Below are 20186 nucleotides of genomic sequence, written 5' to 3'. Positions count from 1 at the left end.
CAGAACTGGCAGTGAAGTCTGTAGAAAATACAACAGGTGAGCACAGGTGGCAGTGTTCATCTGACACACAGAGTCTGGTCACAGTCCTGGTCCTCCTAAAGTCCACCACCAGCTCCTTGGTCTTGTTCATGTTTAGGAGCAGATGAATAGAGTTGTCTATTACTCCCACGTCTATTTCTAACACACCAGCACTGTTATCAGAGAACTTGATGATTCAGTGTTCAGAGTGAACTAGGCAGGGCGCCCCCCTGAGCTGCCCCTCTGTTACTGACCACACCAGACTGGGAGGACGCCAGCTGCACAGACTGAAGTCTGTCTGACAGTCAGTGATCCAGGACCTGGTGCTGACACTCGTCCTGAGCAGCTTCTCACTCAGCAACAAACAACATGACTCTCACTGTCACACTGCAGCAGGTGGATGACAGCATCATCCACACCCATTATCAATTTATTAGGAACCCCAGTTAAAACTAAGGTGGTCTAAAACAATCCTGAACATTAGAACCGTCATGAAGGAGGATTCATTACAGGACATCACACTGGAGTAGTGAAATGAGGAAAAACCTAAATGATAGAATTGATCAGCAACAAGAAAATCAAAGTTTAGCTTTAGAAGTTCTTTACAATAAAAATTGATTCAGTATCAGAGATTCTGTTTCAGTATTCGTATTTAATGTCAGTGAAAATGAACATTTAAAGAAGCACAGATGCCAATGATCAGTTGGGCTTTTATTTAATTAATATATGAAAAAATAATTCCATAAACGTTTATGTTGATAAAGTGTCAGTGGCTCAGTTCAGCCTCATTTACATTCAGTACAACACAAAGTCCTGAGAGGTAAGAAGGAGTTAGTTGAAACCAGATCCAGCAGTTTTCTGTTGCGGTCGATCTCCTTTTCATATTCAGATATTTTTCTCTCCAAATGTCCAAACAGATCTTTACGAACCGCAGTCAGCAGCCGCCGTTTGAACGAATCTTTAAGATCCTGAAATCTGGACATTTTCCACAGATCGTAGAATCAAACAAGAAAAAACACTGGTGGTGGTTTTATCGTTATTTAGACCTGGCTGACATGTTTCCTCTGCTCCTGTAGCAAACACAACATCCATACGGGCTGCTGCTTCTTCTTCTGTGGTGTTTAACGCCACTCAGCTCCTCCATTGTCCCGACTACTAAACTTTTCCCATCAGGCCTGTTTCCCGCTGGAAGTTGATCGAGCTCCTTCTGTCCTGTTCACTCGTTCCTCACTCCAGTCTGTTCTTTATCTTGCTCTCGTGCCTAATCTTTGCATTTCCTCCGTCATGTCCGCTCTTTCTCAGCTTCATCTGCTGCAGTTGGATACATTTCATGTTGGAATCTCACCTCCTTCTCATTTTCTCTCACGGCTCTCTGTGTGTCCTGCACCTCCTGTTGTTCCCACAATACTCGTCCACTCTCTACTGCTCAGGACAGCTGCGTTCCGCCGAGACCCGGAAGTGAAACACGACTTCCGGTACACCATCGACCTTCAGAATAAAAGTAGACAGTCTTTTCTATAACAGTTCAACATGAAGCCAAATGGAGACAGAGGCTCAGGTTTTTAGAACCAGACATATTCTAATGTGAGCGACACAAACACTGAACCTGCCTTTGAGAAACTCATGTTAATTGACGAACTGAAGTTACTGTAGAATATAAACCTTAGTTAAACAATTTCTCCATGTGTATATATATATATATATATATATATATATATATATATATATATATATATATGTCATTTTTTTCTCCCACGTAAAGTTAGTAGATGAGATGGGCCTCAAAGGGGATTTTATTTTGAAACGTGCCTCCGGAAGTTATGATTTCTACTTTAACAATGTTATCTGAGAGTCGACCCGTCAGTTAAATCCCAATAAGAAGAGAAAAGCTGTGGGTCGTCTGGTTTTCTGAACAGATCAGCGATGGACCGACACCGGAAACTACCGGATGTGGATCTGAGAGGAGAAGGTTTGTTCTGTTTCTGCTGCAGGAAACGTTTAAGACTGCGTTGCTAACGATGCTAAGCTAACGTTAGCTAACTCAGTCCGTAAGGAAAACGGTTTTTTTTTTTTTTAGAGGAATAATTATTTCGTGGACACGAGGAGCCTTTAGTGTTGATGATGTTAAGAATTTACTGTTGAATGTGTGAGAGAAAAACCAGACGTGATGATTTACATCAGAGTTGTTAAAGACTTCAGGTGAATCAGTAACTAGTTACATTACAAACAGTAACTGAGACCAGGACTGAATCAGCAAAGACTCTGTTTAAACAAGTTGTTATTCATCCTTCAGATATTATTTTATTTATTTTAGATTATTTTTCTATTTTGCTATTCCTGCTGCTGCTGTAACAATGTAATTTTCCCCACTATGGGAAGGATTATCTTATAAAACGTTATTGACCCTTACAATGCCCCCGGTGTGTTTTTCTCAAGTATTGAGGCGCCGGAGGGGACGATGTTCCAGACCTGCAGCGTCCATGCATCTACAACCTGATCAACTTTCCCTCGTCCAACAAGTTCGCCCTGTGAAATCCACACCACAAGGCACGGGTCTAAATTAGCTTATATGAAAATAGAACTGTTAGAAATCGTAATAAAAGCAGTAAAATAAACCAGATATTAAAGTCAGGAAGCGTTGGATTGTGTAGCTGATATAAAGTGATCACTACAGAAGCAGAATCTGTTTCCTGTTTGTTCCCATTGCCACATTTTCTTCAGCTTGTTTTATGACAGTAATCCATTTCTGTCGTCTTTCAGGATCTTTGGGAATCTGATAAAACACAGCAGATTCCACCATGTTCACTTTTTATAAACACAGCAGGCAGAGAGACAGGTTAGCTGCTAGCAGTGGCTTTCCTGCCAATATGTCAGTCTTTTGATTTTGACTTCTGCATGCTCGGATTGTGTGACGTCAGCTACCGGAGCTCTGTAGCTTTATACATGAACCTCTACACTTCACAGACAAGTTGATGCAGTAGTTGAAAACATTTTGTCACCTGACGGCCATTGCAGACTCTGCCACACACTTGGAAAGTGAGTGATGAGGGGACAGGTACATGTACAATCAGGTTTCAAAGCAACTTGTTTCTAAAACTGATGGTGTTTGATTCCTCTTCTGTTGAGCAGTGATTACTGGCCACACGCCTCTGAGGTGTTTCATCAAGAATTGCAGCTTTTACTGTTTGGGTTCATCAGCTTATTGTTTCATCCCTGATTTTCTATTAACCAATGAAGAGCCTGTGCAGTTTTTAAATACAGTGAAATAATGAATGTAAGAAAACAGGCACTGAAATGTAATATTTCTAACAGCCGCGTTTAGACAGAGGAACTCTAGTGTTTTGTCCCTTTGTGTAACTTTAATGTGTGCACTGAAGATCTCTTTCATGTCTCACAGGCTTTAACATGAAGCTGTTTTTACATTAACCACTGATTGTCTGTGTTTCAGCTTTACCCTCAGATGTCAGAAAAGTGATTGTTGGTGAGCATCAGGAGTGGAGCCCCAGTCTGGACCAGGAGGACCCAGAGCCCCCCCACATTAAAGAGGAACAGGAGGAAGTGTGGAGCAGTCAGGAGGGAGAGCAGCTTCAAGGGCTGGAGGAGGCTGATATCACCAAGTTCACCTTCACTCCTGTCCCTGTGAAGAGTGAAGATGATGAAGAGAAACCTCAGTCCTCAGAGCCTCATCAGAGTCAGACTGAGGAGAACAGAGAGGACTGTGGAGGACCAGGACCAGACAGGAACCCAGGTCCAGACCCATGTTTACAGCCTATCAGTGATGACAGTTCTCTGGACTCTAGTGAAACTGAAGTCAGTGACGGAGACTGGGAGGAGACCAGGGAACTTCAGTCTGGTCTAAACTCTGTGAAAAACAGCAAAGTCACTGTTATAGATTTTAACTGTAACACTGTTGAGAGATCATTCAGCTGCTCTGAGTGTGGTCAGAGATTTGGCCGTAAACCACATCTGAACGCGCACATGAGAATTCACACAGGAGAGAAACCATTTAGTTGCTCCTTTTGTGGTAAAAGATTTTCTCAAAAGGGAAACTCGATCAGTCACATGAGACTTCACACAGGAGAAAAACCTTTCAGCTGCTCCGTCTGTAAAAAACAGTTCAGATATAGTGGAGATGTTAGCAGACACATGAGAATCCACACAGGGAAGAAAAAAATCAACCGCAGTGTTCACTCAGCATCAGAATCAACCAGGGACTTAGGTCCAGATCGACTCTTACCGCCAGTTACTGATGATAAAACAGAACCAAAACCTGAGACTGAACCCAGTGATGATGGTTGGAAGGAAACCAAGGAATCTGAGTCAGATATAAACGCTCTGAAAACTGATGATGTTTCAGTTAGTGATATAAGATCTAATACTGACAAGGAGTCATTTAGCTGCTCTGAGTGTGGGAGAACATTTTGTCGTAAGGACCATCTGATGAGCCACATGAGAACGCACACAGGAGAGAAACCGTTCAGCTGCTCAGTTTGTCAGAAACGTTTCAGCTGCAGTGGAAACATTTTGGCACACATGAGAATTCACACAGGAGAGAAACCATTTGAATGCTCTTTCTGTGGCAAATGTTTCAGTCAGAAAGGAACGTTGCAGCTGCACACAAGAATTCACACTGGAGAGAAACCCTTCAGTTGTCCATTTTGCGATAAAAGGTTTGCACATAAAAGGCGTATGACGCTGCACATGTCAGTTCACACGGAGGAGAAACGATTCAACTGTAGTGTTTGCAATAAAAGATTCACCTGGTACACGCAGCTTAAAACCCACAAGTGTGTCGGTGAGTCCTCACAGCTTCGTCAAAACCAAACTGAAAAAAAAGTTTCTGCCAAGGAGTTGTTCAGCTGCACTGAGTGCGGGAAAACATTTAGCCTCAAGGGTAATCTGAAAACGCACATGAGAATTCACACCGGAGAGAAACCGTTCAGCTGCTCAGTTTGTGGTAAAAGTTTCAAACAAAACGTACATCTCACCGAGCACATGACGATTCACACAGGAGAAAAACTGTATAAATGCAACGTTTGTGGCAAAGGATTCAATAAGAAGTTACTTGTCAAAAATCATATGTGTGTTTAATCCTCGGACGCTGAGTTTTTCTGCATGCAAACAATCTACCTGACTGTACGCATCATTTTCCAGTACAGTGTCTGCAAAGATTTGAATCTTTGAAGCAGCTCAAAACCTAATTATGAAGTGAAATAACTACTGAAGACTTCGGCTGCAGTCCAATAGTCAAAAATAATCTCCTTTCCTAACCACTTCTCCTTGACCTTGATGGACAACGTTGTGAGATCAGGGAAAGATGTGAAGGAGAACTGATGAAGAATTAGGAAAAGAGAACCATTTGACTGCACTTACACTAGGCTTTTCTTTTAACCAACTTTATTTATAACATGTGGAGGACATGTTCAGTGACAAACTCAGTGCTGTAAGCTACATTTCAATAAGGTTTCCTGTTTAACACTAATAATATAATAACATGAAACCAATGTATAAGTTCAGAAAGTTGAGCCATTAAAATAATAATAAAAAGGAACTGCGATGGGTCCAGAGTTATATTCAGACAGAGATGTATAGTTTCCTGTTCTGGGCACTTTTACCTTTTTATATGTTTAAGTAGAGAAAATAATTTTTTAGAGGGTGGAAGGATTTTCAGAAGTTTCTGATTGCATCACTGACAAACAGGTGCTCTGCTGTATTTTCATGTTCGTGGATCTGCTGCAGTGAAACTACAGCGGTGTGTCGCTTTAGATGCTGCTGCTGCAAGGAATTATGGGACAGCATTCTCTCCTTTTCTTTGGTAAAGGAAGGTTCAGTGTCTCCTCTGCTAAAGGAGATAAGATAGGAAGCACTGAAGCTCCTTTCCTTAACATTTAGAGAACTGGACCAGCTCTTATCACGGCTGATACTCAGAGGTTTCCAGGTCATTTCACACAGTTTGGAACCTTCCTAAGCAAAAAGGATGATTGGACCACGGCCTTGATGTTGGAATCAGAATACTGCTGAGTTTAGGGTCAGGGTGTGATTGGAAGACGGAAACATTTTACTTTAAAGTTTAATCTAAGTTTATGTGGCCTGACCTGAACTAACCACTTTATCTCTCTATGGGCTCTTTTATAACAGCACAGTGCTGGTTCCTGCTTCAGAAACGGTTCTGTAAAAACAGTGCTGGTGCCAAAAACCTGGACTACATAAAGTAAGATGGTTTCAAGGTGGAACAAAAATCATTTAAATTAATTTTAGCCTTAATAAATATGTAGTATTCAATGGTGATTTTATTTCACAGTTAGGTAAAAGAGGAGGTGCTGCTCTGATTATTCTCGTAGCTGTATAATTTAAAAAAAATATTTTTGCCTCACATCAAGTGGAGAAACCATTTTATAGACAATCTGATGTGACACAAATCTCCTCAACAGCTTTTTTTAGTTTGAAGTTTATGACCTGTACAGTGATGATAAGCTCAGAATGAAGACCTCATGTTTAACTGAATGTGCTTCCTTCTGTTGTTTTATTCTTTAGATAAATATATAATGAACACGCAGCAACTGTTCTGGTTTCTCTGTCTTTCACACCGTCATCCACCTAACCCTAATTTCACTTTTATTTCCTTACCACTTTTTCTGTTTATGTGATGTTACAGATAAAACTCACCGCTGCAGATGAACATGTTCCCTTAAAACTCCAGCAACCTTTTTTATTCCTTTGCACCTGCAGCTGGAGACATGTTCAGGTCATCCGTTCGTCTTATTCTCACAAACGCCATTTCTCAGTCACATCTTGAGGGAATTCCTTCAGATTTATTTCCTTCGACTTTATTGGTTGGCTAAGAGAACCACGAGACAGTGATCGTAGTTTTATTTTATCCTCATACACCCAGAACATAAACAAACAGTTTAATCAGTTAGTTTATTAAGTCACTGTAAACAGCTCCACATCCTAAAACTGCTCAATTCTTTTATTCTGAGTGTTACAGAAAATACATCATCATAATGTGTTATTATGTTGGAGTGCATTCAGAAAGTATTCAGACCTCTTCACTTTTTCACATTGTATATTGCAGACAAAAATAAAACAAAAAATCCCTCATCGATCTATAGCAAATAACCCATAATTAAATATTACATTTGCAAATTTGTTAAAAAGGAAAAAGTCAAATATCATGTATCAAGTATTCAGATCCTCAACTATGACACTGGAAATTTAGCTCAGGTTCCACCTGTTTCTCTGGATCATCATTGAGATGTATACACCTTGATTGGATTTCACCTGAGGTAAATTCAGCTGGACATGATTTAGAAAAGCTCACACCTGTCTATATAAACGATGAGATGTCTCCTCATAGGATCACCTCTGTGAACCAGGCTCTTCCCCCCTGATTGCCCAGTTTGGCAGCCAGCTCTAGGAAGAATTTTGGTTGTTCCAAACTTCTTCCATGTAAGAATTATGGAGCTCATTGTGCTCCTGGGAACCTTCAATACAGCAGAAAGTTTTTGTAGCCTTCTCCAGATCTGTGCCTTGACACAACTCTGAGCTCTGCAGACAGGTCCTTCTTCTTCACCGCTTGATTTTTGCACTGGTAGCATTATCAGCTGTGAGACTTTATATAGACAGGTGTGTGCCTGTTCACATCTTGTCCAATCAGTTGGATTTACTGCAGGTGGACTCCAGTCAAGGTGCAGAAACATCTCAAACATGATCCTGAGAAATGGGAGGTAAATGTGAAAAAAAGTGAAGAGGTCTGAATACTTTCTGAATGCACTGTACACGGAGAGGAGGGGTGGGAGTGGTGCTGAAGTTTCTGATGACTCTGGGAAACAGAAACCAGAAAGTATTCTAACACAGCCTCTGTCTGTAATGTAGTGGTGGAAGAAGTGTTAAGATCTTTTTCTTTAAAAGTTTAATCGACTAAATTATTAATTGATTCATTAAGAAAATGACTTGCAAAGTGACTTTCAAGTGAATGTGGTGGAATCAAATGTACGAAATAAATTTCTTAAATGTAGTGAAGCAGAATGAAGTGATTATAATAAAACACAATACAAATACTTAATAAGACTTAGTGACTTAATAAGACTCAGTGTTTCAGAGCTTCATCACACATCACTGACTACACAGCCAGGCGAGGTCTGGGTCTGGATCAGCTTGTCCTGATCATAATGTAACAACATCATGATCAGCTGGTTGTTTCCTCCTGGACTGATGTTTGGACAGACACAGTCTGAGCATGTCTCCCTGCAGAGCTGTAGAGTCTGATCTGTGATGATGAGCCTAATGCTGCTCCCACGATCCTGCTCAACACCTGCCGTTAGACATCATTAGTCCTGCTTCTAGTCTTATTGCTACTACTATTATCACGGTTATAATTGTGATTAAGGTTATTACTGTTATTGAAACCACTTTACGTGCCTGCAGCCGCTGATCACAGTGATTACTCAGCACATACGGAACAATTCTGTTTTCATTTCTGCTACAGAAGTGGATGAGTTGGCTTCATTAGTAATAACACGGTACAAACAGTGTGTAGGTGATAATGTAACAGGAGGAGCTGAGTTGGACTGTCTCTGCTCGTGTCTCCTCGGCCTGTATGTGAAGCTGCAGGAGCTAGCTGCGGCTAACAGCTAACCTTAGCTAACGTTAGCTTAGCAGTGAAATGAACGGAACAGCGGACGTGTTTCCAGCAGGAGACAGACAGACAGACAGACAGACAGACAGACCTCTCTGTTTTATTTCAGGAGTTAAAACCACATCCAGCATTCTCCGATGGCGGCGATTCTCCATATATATATATATATTTTTTAATTTTATAATAAAAGCATTATTTACAGCAAGTGATCATATCCGGATCTGATTGACTGATTTTTTATGGAATTATTTGTTCATCCATCCATCACCCTGTACAGATCACCAGTCCATCGCAGAGCCAACACATAGAGACCAACAACCATTCACACTCACTGTCACAGCTACAGGTGATTCAGTCAGCAGTTAACCTGCATGTGTTTGACTGTGGGAGGAAGCTGGAGAAAAGAAAAGCCCAGAGCAAACTGTGTACCGGAAGTCGTGTTTCACTTCCGGGTCTCGGCGGAACGCAGCTGTCCTGAGCAGTAGAGAGTGGACGAGTATTGTGGGAACAACAGGAGGTGCAGAACACACAGAGAGCCGTGAGAGAAAATGAGAAGGAGGTGAGATTCCAACATGAAATGTATCCAACTGCAGCAGATGAAGCTGAGAAAGAGCGGACATGACGGAGGAAATGCAAAGATTAGGCACGAGAGCAAGATAAAGAACAGACTGGAGTGAGGAACGAGTGAACAGGACAGAAGGAGCTCGATCAACTTCCAGCGGGAAACAGGCCTGATGGGAAAAGTTTAGTAGTCGGGACAATGGAGGAGCTGAGTGGCGTTAAACACCACAGAAGAAGAAGCAGCAGCCCGTATGGATGTTGTGTTTGCTACAGGAGCAGAGGAAACATGTCAGCCAGGTCTAAATAACGATAAAACCACCACCAGTGTTTTTTCTTGTTTGATTCTACGATCTGTGGAAAATGTCCAGATTTCAGGATCTTAAAGATTCGTTCAAACGGCGGCTGCTGACTGCGGTTCGTAAAGATCTGTTTGGACATTTGGAGAGAAAAATATCTGAATATGAAAAGGAGATCGACCGCAACAGAAAACTGCTGGATCTGGTTTCAAACAGCGACTTAAAGCGGCCAGGATCAGGTTAGTTTTCTCTCCTGCTGCTGGAAATGTCTTTATTGTTCTGCTAATGTTGCATGGAGGAGCTGCTAAGCTAAATTAGCCACACCGTCCATACACAGCTTGTTAGCCGCAGTTAGCTCCTGCTATAAAGTTTCATTATGTTCAGTGGATATGGTTTCAACTGTGATAACTTTAGCTCTCTGTCAGTTACTGTGGTAACTTTAGTTCTCAGTCAGTTATTGTGGTAACTTTAACTCAGTCAGTTACTGTGGTAACTTTAGTTCTATGAACCTGACCTGCTCATTTGCAGGTTTTCTTCAACAAACCCTAAGTTTCCCTCAATGATCAGTTGAACATAAAAATCTGTCTAACTATCTTTGAAAAACAAGTTGTTATTGTGGCTCTTATTTTAAACTGTACTTTAAGTCAAGAGCTCTGGGTGGTAAATATTTGGTTTATCTAGGAAGTTAATATGTGACAGATGAAGTTACTTCATGACAATAATAATAATAAAATCCTATATAAATCTAACACTGTCATGTCAAGGCCTCCACATAAACTCATGGTTTCCCTCTGTGTGTTTGTGTTTGTGTTTTTCAGTGTGTCCTGCAGACGTCCAACAGCTGTTGGTGACTAAAGAAGAGGTTCCCTCTGAGCAGCAGGAGTGGAGCTCCAGACTGGACCAGCAGGACCCAGAGCCCCCCCACATTAAAGAGGAACAGGAGGAACTCTGTCTTATTCAAAGACCAGTAGGTGCTGATGGAGAGGACTGTGGAGGATCAGAATCAGGCAGGAAGTTGGATCCAGACTGGGATCCACACCCAGAGAGTGACACAGAGGATTCAGACTTTCCTGAACCTGAGAGTGAGGACAGTGATGAAGACTGGGAGGATCCCAACAGAAAATCAACAGACTCCTCTGTTTGTAGTAAAACATTTACAGTGAAAGGAAATCAGAATTCACAAACGAGAACTCACACCAGAGAAAAACAGCTCAGTTGCTCTTTATGTGGTAAATGTTTTACTTCAAAGGCTGGCCTGCGCTACCATCTGAAAACTCATACTGGAGAGAAACCATATAGCTGCTCAGTCTGTGGTAAAAAATGTAGACAGAAATCAGCTCTAACAAACCACATGTTAACTCACACAGGGGAGAAACCATTTAGTTGCTCAGTCTGTGCTAAAAAATATTCACGTAAATCAGTTCTAGCAAAACACATGTTAACTCACACAGGAGAGAAACCATTTAGTTGTTCAGCTTGTGGTAAAAACTTTAGCCAGAAAACGGGTCTAACGTACCACATGTTAACCCACACTGGGGAGAAACCACATAGTTGCTCAGTCTGTGGTAAAGGATGTGCAGATAGATCAACTTTAACAAAACACATGTTAACCCACACAGGAGAGAAACCATATAGTTGCCCTGTTTGTGGTGCAAAATTTAGACACAAGTCTAGTGTAACATATCACATGTTAACCCACACAGGAGAGAAACCATTTAGTTGTTCAGTTTGTAATAAAAAATTTAGACGCAGACTATCTGTAACATACCACATGGCAATCCACACAGGGGAGAAACCATTTATCTGTTCAGTCTGTGGTAAAGGATGTGTCTATAAATCAACCTTAACAAAACACATCTTAACCCACACAGGAGGTGAAACCATTTAGTTGTAGAATTTGCGACCAAAGATTGAGCTGGTCTACACAATCTAAAATCTTCAAGTCTTTTGATGAGTCATCACAGCTTCAGCACAGAAGAAAGCAAGGAACAACTGAGCTGTTCCAAATGTAATGAAACATTTCAAAAATATTTCCCATGTTTCCCATGTTTGCTTTTACAGTTGGTGGTTAGAAATGTCAATTTGGTTCCCAGACAGGAGGAGGAGGAGGAGACACATGAGAAGTCATACAGGAGAGAAACCAACTTTTGGATGGTATCATGTGTAGTTGTCTGTTACATGACATCACTGGCTGAAATGTCTGGTGGAAAATATGCCAGATAAATAGTCTTTGTGTGATGTACAAAATATGTTGACAGTTGAAAGGATTTTTGAACCTGGGCCTTACTCTTCCTTGTTTTTGGGTGTAAATGATTGATAGTGAGAAAAATCATTGGAATCAGTGTGGTATAGAGCAAGAATGGTGTACCCGGCTCCACTGATAAAAACAGTAATTTTACTGAGTGGAACTAAAGAATTGTTAGAATGCTGCTGCCTCAGTAGGTTTGTTTGTTTAATCGTGTGACTTTCAGTGGTGGAAGGTTCCTCTGATGTGCACAGGACAAAAGACAAGGAGAAACACTACAGTTGCAGGTTCCTAGAGCTTCATCAGAGTCAGACTGAGGAGAACAGAGAGGACCAGGACCAGGCAAGAACTCAGGTCCAGACGGACAGTCTGGATTTGCCATACTGCAGAGAAACAACATGGTTGTTGTGAAGAGAATTCTGAAACCCCACATCTCACTTCACTCACAGGAGAAATGAATCATCTGCAGTGTTTGTGATAGAAGAGCTGGTCATTCAGAAACAGAGTGAGAATAAATGAAGTTGTACTGAGGGCAGCATCTGACACAATTTCACATGATTCCTTTTTCAATGATATTCTGAATTAGTGAACCATCCTTTTGTTGTAACATCACAGAGAACAGTGAATACACCTGTAGATTTGATTGGATGAACCTCACTAAGAATACAGAGGGAGATGGATCTGAGTCCTGGTGGTTCCTCTGCAGACCACAATAAAACTAAAACATGAAACTTGTATTATTTCATGTTGATAAACTTCCTCTCTACCTCTGTGAAATGTTTCATCCTGTTTCTAACCACGATCATAGCAGATCATCTAGATGTATCATCCTCAGGGTCCACAGTCTGTTCTGAGTTTGGAGAAACTGGATTTTCTTACTGAGTCCTCTGGGCTGGGAATCATTTACAAGATAAACTTGACACGTTGACAGACGACCTTCATCTCAGACTTTCTCTCAGAAAATCTTTAATGAACAATGTGATTGTTTTAAATGGCTAGCTTTTCTCCTTCTTACCTCTCTGGACTTTGTGTTGTACTGAATTTAATGAAGCTGAACTGAACGACTGACAAACACTTTATCAACACTTTAGTTTTTTCACCTTTAAACCTCTAATGTTGTAGCTGCAGATTGAAGTGCCTATGAAATGTGATCAGTTTTTTTTTGTGGAATTATTTTTCATATTTTAATCAAATAAAAATATAACTTGAACATTCGTGTCTGCGTTTCTTTAAATGTTCATCTTCACTGACATTAAATAGGAACATTAAAACAGAACATCTCTGATATGACACAGAATATTTGGCAGATTAATTTTTTATTGTTAAATAAAATTTGATCTTGTTTTTCAACATCAATCAGTTCTATTGTAAAGATTTTCCTCATTTCACAGCTCTTTTCTAAAACTAATCCAGTGTGATCCAACAGTCCTGTGATAAATTCTCCTTCATGAAGGTTCTAATGTTCAGTTTGTGTTGAAACTGTTTCAGAGGAGTTGATTCAGCTTCATGTTGGAGGCTGCAGTTATAACAGGGCTGTTGAATCAAACCATTTTAGTTTTAGCTTGGTGTTCCTAATAAACTGACAATTGAGTTTATTTCTTCACTGAAATTACAGATCTGTCCAATGACATCTGTACCTGTCATTTCAATAAATGATTAGAACTTTTATTTTGAAAGTGGAAATGTCTGAGAGACAAGCCAAGACTCACGCAGAGACCGTGGGGTCATCTGGTGGGAACGACAGGTATAGTTGGGTGTTGTCAGCGTAGCAGTGATACTAGAATCCATGCGAGTGGATAATTGGAGTGTATGTTACAAAGAGAAGGGTCCCAGCACTGATCCTTGCAGGGATGGGATGGGATAACGATGTTTGTCCTCATCATGACACATAAATGGAAAGAACTGGCTCCACGTTTTGGGTAAAGAAGGAGGAAAGATATCAGCTGAGAGGTCTGTGACTCGAGGAGGTGATGGAGCTCTGAGAAATGTTTCAGGCTTAGTGTCTAGTAATGCTTATTTTGTTTTGGCATGAAATGAATCTGATGCTGGATGAAAATGAAGCTAGGAGTTATTGATAGGTCACTAGTTTTATGGCATTTTCTCCCAGCCGCTCTGAGATTAGTGCAAATGTCTGGGATGGTGTCAGTTAGCTGTGGGTGAGGCAGATTAGAGTGAGAGGGTTTGGTGGATAGAGGACACAGGCTATCCAGACATGATGTTCATGTACAGCAGATAGACTCTGTGGCATCAGTGATCTCTAATGAGGAGGCAGAGCAGATGCAACTGTATCATCATGCTGCAGCTTACACAACAGCAAACATCTGCACTGGGACCACCACGTGGGTAAGCTGGAGTCTAAGAACATCAGCTTCAACACTGGAGTTAACACAAGCAGTAAAACCAAAACATTCTCATGTCTCATGAGGTGATCGTGTGTTTTGAGATCTGTGTGGTTCAGTGGTGAAAAGACATTTAAATGTGACCCCCTCCACCAAACATCAACAATAAAACTTTTCTTTGATGTCCTCTGAAAAATTAAGTTTGAGTAATTAATACTGAAAGAATGAGTCTTTGTCTGGTGTAATACTTTCTGCATACTCCTGATTCACTTTGGAGTAACTTCAGTTCGTCTACAATTAACATGAGTTTCTCAAAGGCAGGTTCAGTGTTTGTGTCGCTCACATTAGAATATGTCTGTTTCTAAAAACCTGAGCCTCTGTCTCCATTTGGCTTCATGTTGAACTGTTATAGAAAAGACTGTCTACTTTTATTCTGAAGGTCGATGGTGTACCGGAAGTCGTGTTTCACTTCCGGGTCTCGGCGGAACGCAGCTGTCCTGAGCAGTAGAGAGTGGACGAGTATTGTGGGAACAACAGGAGGTGCAGGACACACAGAGAGCCGTGAGAGAAAATGAGAAGGAGGTGAGATTCCAACATGAAATGTATCCAACTGCAGCAGATGAAGCTGAGAAAGAGCGGACATGACGGAGGAAATGCAAAGATTAGGCACGAGAGCAAGATAAAGAACAGACTGGAGTGAGGAACGAGTGAACAGGACAGAAGGAGCTCGATCAACTTCCAGCGGGAAACAGGCCTGATGGGAAAAGTTTAGTAGTCGGGACAATGGAGGAGCTGAGTGGCGTTAAACACCACAGAAGAAGAAGCAGCAGCCCGTATGGATGTTGTGTTTGCTACAGGAGCAGAGGAAACATGTCAGCCAGGTCTAAATAACGATAAAACCACCACCAGTGTTTTTTCTTGTTTGATTCTACGATCTGTGGAAAATGTCCAGATTTCAGGATCTTAAAGATTCGTTCAAACGGCGGCTGCTGACTGCGGTTCGTAAAGATCTGTTTGGACATTTGGAGAGAAAAATATCTGAATATGAAAAGGAGATCGACCGCAACAGAAAACTGCTGGATCTGGTTTCAAACAGCGACTTAAAGCGGCCAGGATCAGGTTAGTTTTCTCTCCTGCTGCTGGAAATGTCTTTATTGTTCTGCTAATGCTGCATGGAGGAGCTGCTAAGCTAAATTAGCTACACCGTCCATACACAGCTTGTTAGCCGCAGCTAGCTCCTGCTATAAAGTTTCATTATGTTCAGTGGATATGGTTTCAACTGTGATAACTTTAGCTCTGTCAGTTACTGTGGTAACTTTAGTTCTCAGTCAGTTACTGTGGTAACTTTAGCTCTCAGTCAGTTACTGTGGTAACTTTAGTTCTATGAACTTTTTTGTCACTCTTAAATCTGGGTCAGGGGAAGTCCCCTTCATTCCATAGGGCTGAAAAATTGTGGGAAAAAATCAAATTACAATTCTTCTGACAGAGATTGCGATTTGATTTGTGAATATAATTTTTTTAAGTCAAGCTTCGGTGATGGATCATTACCATTTAAGAGATCATTGAAACATTAACTGCTCTGTGAAGTAATTCAAGGATGAGAATAAAAATACACAAATCCAAAATGTATTTATTCCAACAATAAATTATATAGAACAAACACATAATGACCTATAGAACAATTCTCACATAACAAACAGTAGCTCTACATTCTCTTGCCTTCTTTGCAGTAACTTTACATCAGTCATACTGCTGCCTGTGGTGATTTTTCAAATGCTTTTAAAAATGCGTCTCGCTTTTTCTCTTCTTTCTCTCTCCACTTCTTGGCTCAACTGGATATTTTGAACTCTTTAGTATCAGTTGCAGTAATTTTCCTGTGGCGGGCTGCTCCTGCTGGGCTGCTGACACTATCAGTCAGTTTTAACTCGTCGTCACCGGTAGTTTTTGCTTCAGCTGTATCTGTCCCTGTGACTAGAATACAGCTCTTACTTGACACCAGAGCAGAGAGAATCAGAGCAACTCACCTGCCTCACGCTGTCGCTCTGCTCTGTTTTCATCACATATCTAACACAGTTTGGTTTGGTTGTTTGGTCATTTTAAGACCAGAGCTGGTTGTGCAGCATTATATGAAGGTTTGCACAGAAATTTTTTTTTAAAAAAATCTTTATGGTTGTTTTTACTGTTGTGAGTGTCCCATATCCCTTTGTGTGTTATGTTGCATCTATGTCTTTCTTTGACCCATTGCAAATCAATTTTCCCTTGAGGGACAATAATGATCTGAACTGTAAAGTTAAAAAGTGTAACGACTCATCTACTGACTCTCTGTTGTGAAAATAATGGCATTAGTTCAAATCGCAGTTTACGTTAGATTGAATAAATTGTTCAGGCGTAGCCTGCACTGAGCTGGGTCACCCGGGATTGCAAATGCCAACTTGCAAAATTATGTTTATTGAGTATTAGCAATTAATAATATCAGTGAAGTGAAGCAGGATAAAGCAGGCAAAGCAGACTGATGTTGATCTTCCCGGATCATTATTTCATACAGTATAATGCTCATCCTCATTCTCAAAATGGCCCTTTCTGACCATATTTAGGAAACCACTATGTCCATATTCAGTAGTTTAACTTCTCAAAATGTTATTATTTATTTCCTGACCTGCCCACTATGCATTATAAAAAGGGTTATATAAAGTGTATAGTCACCTCATGTTCTTCATTATGTCTAGCTTTAGCTCTTCAAATTTGTTATAACACATTTGTTTGTTTAGTACGAATGTGTTATAACAGTAGTTTGTTTAGTTAAGTATTTTTCACGTCACACTTGTTAATATTCTTTTGAAAGAGTATCTTAGTTCAAACTTAACACAAACATTTCAAAGTAACATCTTAATGATTAAGTTGGGTTTGAATTAATTTTTCATCACAGAACCTGACCTGTTCACTGGCAGGTTTTCTTCAACAAACCCAGAGTTTTAAAATACATCCAACCATTTAGGGCAAATATTTAAGAAGTTAAAGACATCCGAAAGTGCAGAATAATTTCTGAAAGATTTAAGCCAGTGGCACAAACAGTTCCACTGGCACCATCTAGTGGATATAATCTGTTATTGTGTGATGGTACATTTGACAGAGTACTTTTACTGTTGGGGGCAGGGAGGAGGTATCGCAGTTCCATCTTCATATAACACAATACAAGATGGTGGACATTTGTTTTGTTGGTTTTTGGGCTTATTTCCAGAACCATTACACTGCTGACAATGTGTGCAATGTGTCCCCTCATATTTAAAGATATTGTGTCACTGATTTTTGCGTGATTCCACAACACATTACTGCATCAGTTTGGCTTCAACATAAACTCATGGTTTTGCTCTGTGTGTTTGTGTTTTTCAGTGTGTCCTGCTGACGTCCAACAGCTGTTGGTGACTAAAGAAGAGGTTCCCTCTGAGCAGCAGGAGAGGAGCTCCAGACTGGACCAGCAGGACCCAGAGCCCCACCACATTAAAGAGGAACAGGAGGAACTCTGTCTTATTCAAAGACCAGTAGGTGCTGATGGAGAGGACTGTGGAGGATCAGACAGGAAGTTGGATCCAGACTGGGATCCACACCTAGAGAGTGATGCAGAGGATTCAGACTTTCCTGAACCTGAGAGTGAGGACAGTGATGAAGACTGGGAGGATCCCAACAGAAAATCAACAGACTCCTCTGTTTGTAGTAAAACACTGATCATGAAGGGGAGTTTGAGTGAACACATGAAAACTCACACAGGAGAAAAGCCTTTTAGTTGCTCTTTCTGTGGTAAAAGGTTTAGACAAAAAGCAGGTCTGAACTACCACCTGAAAATTCACACAGGAGAGAAACTGTTTAATTGCACAGTTTGTGGTAAATGTTTTACTACAAACTCTGGTCTGAATTACCACTTGAAAACGCATACTGGAGAGAAACCATATAGCTGCTCAGTTTGTGGTAAAAAATGTAGACAGAAATCAGCTCTAACATCCCACATGTTAACTCACACAGAAGAGAAACCATTTAGTTGCTCAGTTTGTGGTAAAAAATGTGCCGATAAATCAAATTTGAAAAAACACATGTTAACCCATACTGGAGAGAAACCGTTTAGTTGTTCAGTTTGTGGTAAAAAGTTTAAACACAGGGGAAATATAACATCCCACATGTTAACCCACACAGGAGAGAAACCATTTAGTTGTTCAGTTTGTGGTATAAAATTCAGACAAAAAGGAAGTCTAACATCCCACATGTTAACCCACACAGGGGAGAAACCATTTAGTTGCTCAGCTTGCGGTCAAAAATTTAGATGGAAAGACACTCTAAAAAACCACATGTTAATCCACACTGGAGAGAAACCATTCAGTTGCTCAGTTTGTGGTCAAAAATATACACTTAAATCAACTCTAACAAAACACATGTTAACTCACACAGGGGAGAAACCATTTAGTTGTTCAGTTTGTGGTAAAAAATGTACACATAAATCAACTCTAACAAAACACATGTTAACTCACACAGGGGAGAAACCATTTAGTTGCTCAGTTTGTGGTAAAAAATGTGCACTTAAATCAACTCTAAGAAAACACATGTTAACTCACACAGAGGAGAAACCATTTAGTTGCTCAGTTTGTGGTAAAAAATATAGACAAAAAGAAAGTCTAACATACCACATGGTAGCCCATACAGGGGAGACACCATTTAGTTGCTCAGTTTGTGGTAAAAATTGGAGTGATAAATCAGGTCTGAGAAAACACATGCTAACCCATACGGACAAGGCCAGAGACTCTCCTCAACCTGAACCCAATGATAGTGAAGACTGGAAGGAGACCAGGGAACTGCAGTCAGGTTTAAATTCAAAAAATGGTGACTGTAATACTGACAGGAAATTATTTGGCTGTTCTGAGTGTGAGAAAATATTCAGCCACAAGGGCAATCTGAACATCCACATGCGAGTCCACACAGAAGAGAGACCACTCAGCGGATCTATCTGCAACAAAGGGTTTAAACATGGAGGTGCTGATGAAGAGGACTGTGAACGACCAGAACCAGACAGGAACTCAGGTCCAGGTGGACGTTTACAACCTGAGACTGAGGACAAGATTTCACAGTCTTCTGGAAAGACCCTGAAACATGAGGAAGTCTCTCAGAGTGATCCAACATGTGGTACTGACAGGAAACAGGTCAGTCTGAACCGACAGATAGAGAGGGAGGAAAACCAGGACCCAGAGCCCCCCCACATTAAAGAGGAACAGGAGGAAGTGTGGAGCAGTCAGGAGGGAGAGCAGCTTCAAGGGCTGGAGGAGGCTGATATCACCAAGTTCACCTTCACTCCTGTCCCTGTGAAGAGTGAAGATGATGAAGAGAAACCTCAGTCCTCAGAGCTTCATCAGAGTCAGACTGAGGAGAACAGAGAGGACTGTGGAGGACCAGGACCAGACAGGAACCCAGGTCCAGACAGACAGTCTGGACATTCTTCATTTGAAAATCCAGACCAGGGAAAAATGTTGTAGTTGAGAACTCTGAAATGTCAGATATCACTTCCCACAGAGGAGAGATGAATCATTTCCAGTGTTTGTGGGAGAAGAGTTCAGAAACATGAGTGTGAATGAAAAATGTAGATGACGATGAAATGAGCCACTGACAAACACTTATCAACATTTTATTTTTCCTTGGAAATGACTGACGTACCTGTGTAATGTCATCAGTTTGTTTTTATGGAATTATTTGTTCATCCATCCATCATCTATACCGCTTATATGTTAAGGGGTGGGGGGGTTGGGGTTCACCCTGTACAGATCACCAGTCCATCGCAGAGCCAACACATAGAGACCAACAACCATTCACACTCACTGTCACAGCTACAGGTGATCCAGTCAGCAGTTAACCTGCATGTGTTTGACTGTGGGAGGAACCTGGAGAAAAGAAAAGCCCAGAGCAAACTGGGGCTCAAACCCAGAGCCTTGTTGCTGTGAGGTGACAGTGCTGACCATTGCACCACCGTGCCGCCTGTTGTTTGTTCATATTGTAATCAAATAAAACTGATCATTAGTGTCTGTGCTTGTTTGTGTTTTAACTGATATTAAATA

At 40.9% G+C, this 20186-nt stretch overlaps 2 protein-coding genes across 23 annotated transcripts in view; both read left to right on the top strand.

The window, feature by feature from the left end:
* Positions 1–1828: 1828 nt before the first annotated feature.
* LOC108889911 (gastrula zinc finger protein XlCGF57.1) lies at positions 1829–20153 on the top strand. Of its 2 annotated transcripts, XM_051069514.1 has the most exons (3): positions 1829–1987; positions 3467–3766; positions 19549–20153. In XM_051069514.1, the coding sequence occupies exons 1-3, from the start codon at positions 1942–1944 to the stop codon at positions 19608–19610; spliced, it is 408 nt and encodes a 135-aa protein (XP_050925471.1). In that variant the 5' UTR covers positions 1829–1941; the 3' UTR covers positions 19611–20153. The 2 variants fall into 2 exon arrangements, with proteins under 2 accessions (XP_050925471.1, XP_018542128.1); XM_018686612.2 differs by lacking the exon at positions 19549–20153 and having other exon boundaries at positions 3467–8078.
* Positions 9087–20186, top strand: part of LOC108889918 (gastrula zinc finger protein XlCGF8.2DB) — a 45763-nt gene continuing 34663 nt past the window's right edge. For 2 of the 21 annotated variants that reach the window (XM_051069367.1, XM_051069371.1), the window contains exons 1-2: positions 14543–15216; positions 17488–17531. In XM_051069367.1, the coding sequence (XP_050925324.1) occupies positions 15042–15216; positions 17488–17531 (219 nt within the window). In that variant the 5' untranslated portion in view covers positions 14543–15041. Of the gene's footprint in view, positions 9753–14542; positions 15217–17487; positions 19549–20186 lie in introns of those variants that run through there. The other 19 variants (XM_051069285.1, XM_051069369.1, XM_051069370.1 and 16 more) reach the window with 15 other exon arrangements.

This window comes from Lates calcarifer, linkage group LG3 (assembly GCF_001640805.2).
Source record: "Lates calcarifer isolate ASB-BC8 linkage group LG3, TLL_Latcal_v3, whole genome shotgun sequence".
Taxonomy (NCBI): Eukaryota; Metazoa; Chordata; class Actinopteri; family Centropomidae; genus Lates; species Lates calcarifer.
This window is presented reverse-complemented; position numbering and strand designations above follow the sequence as displayed.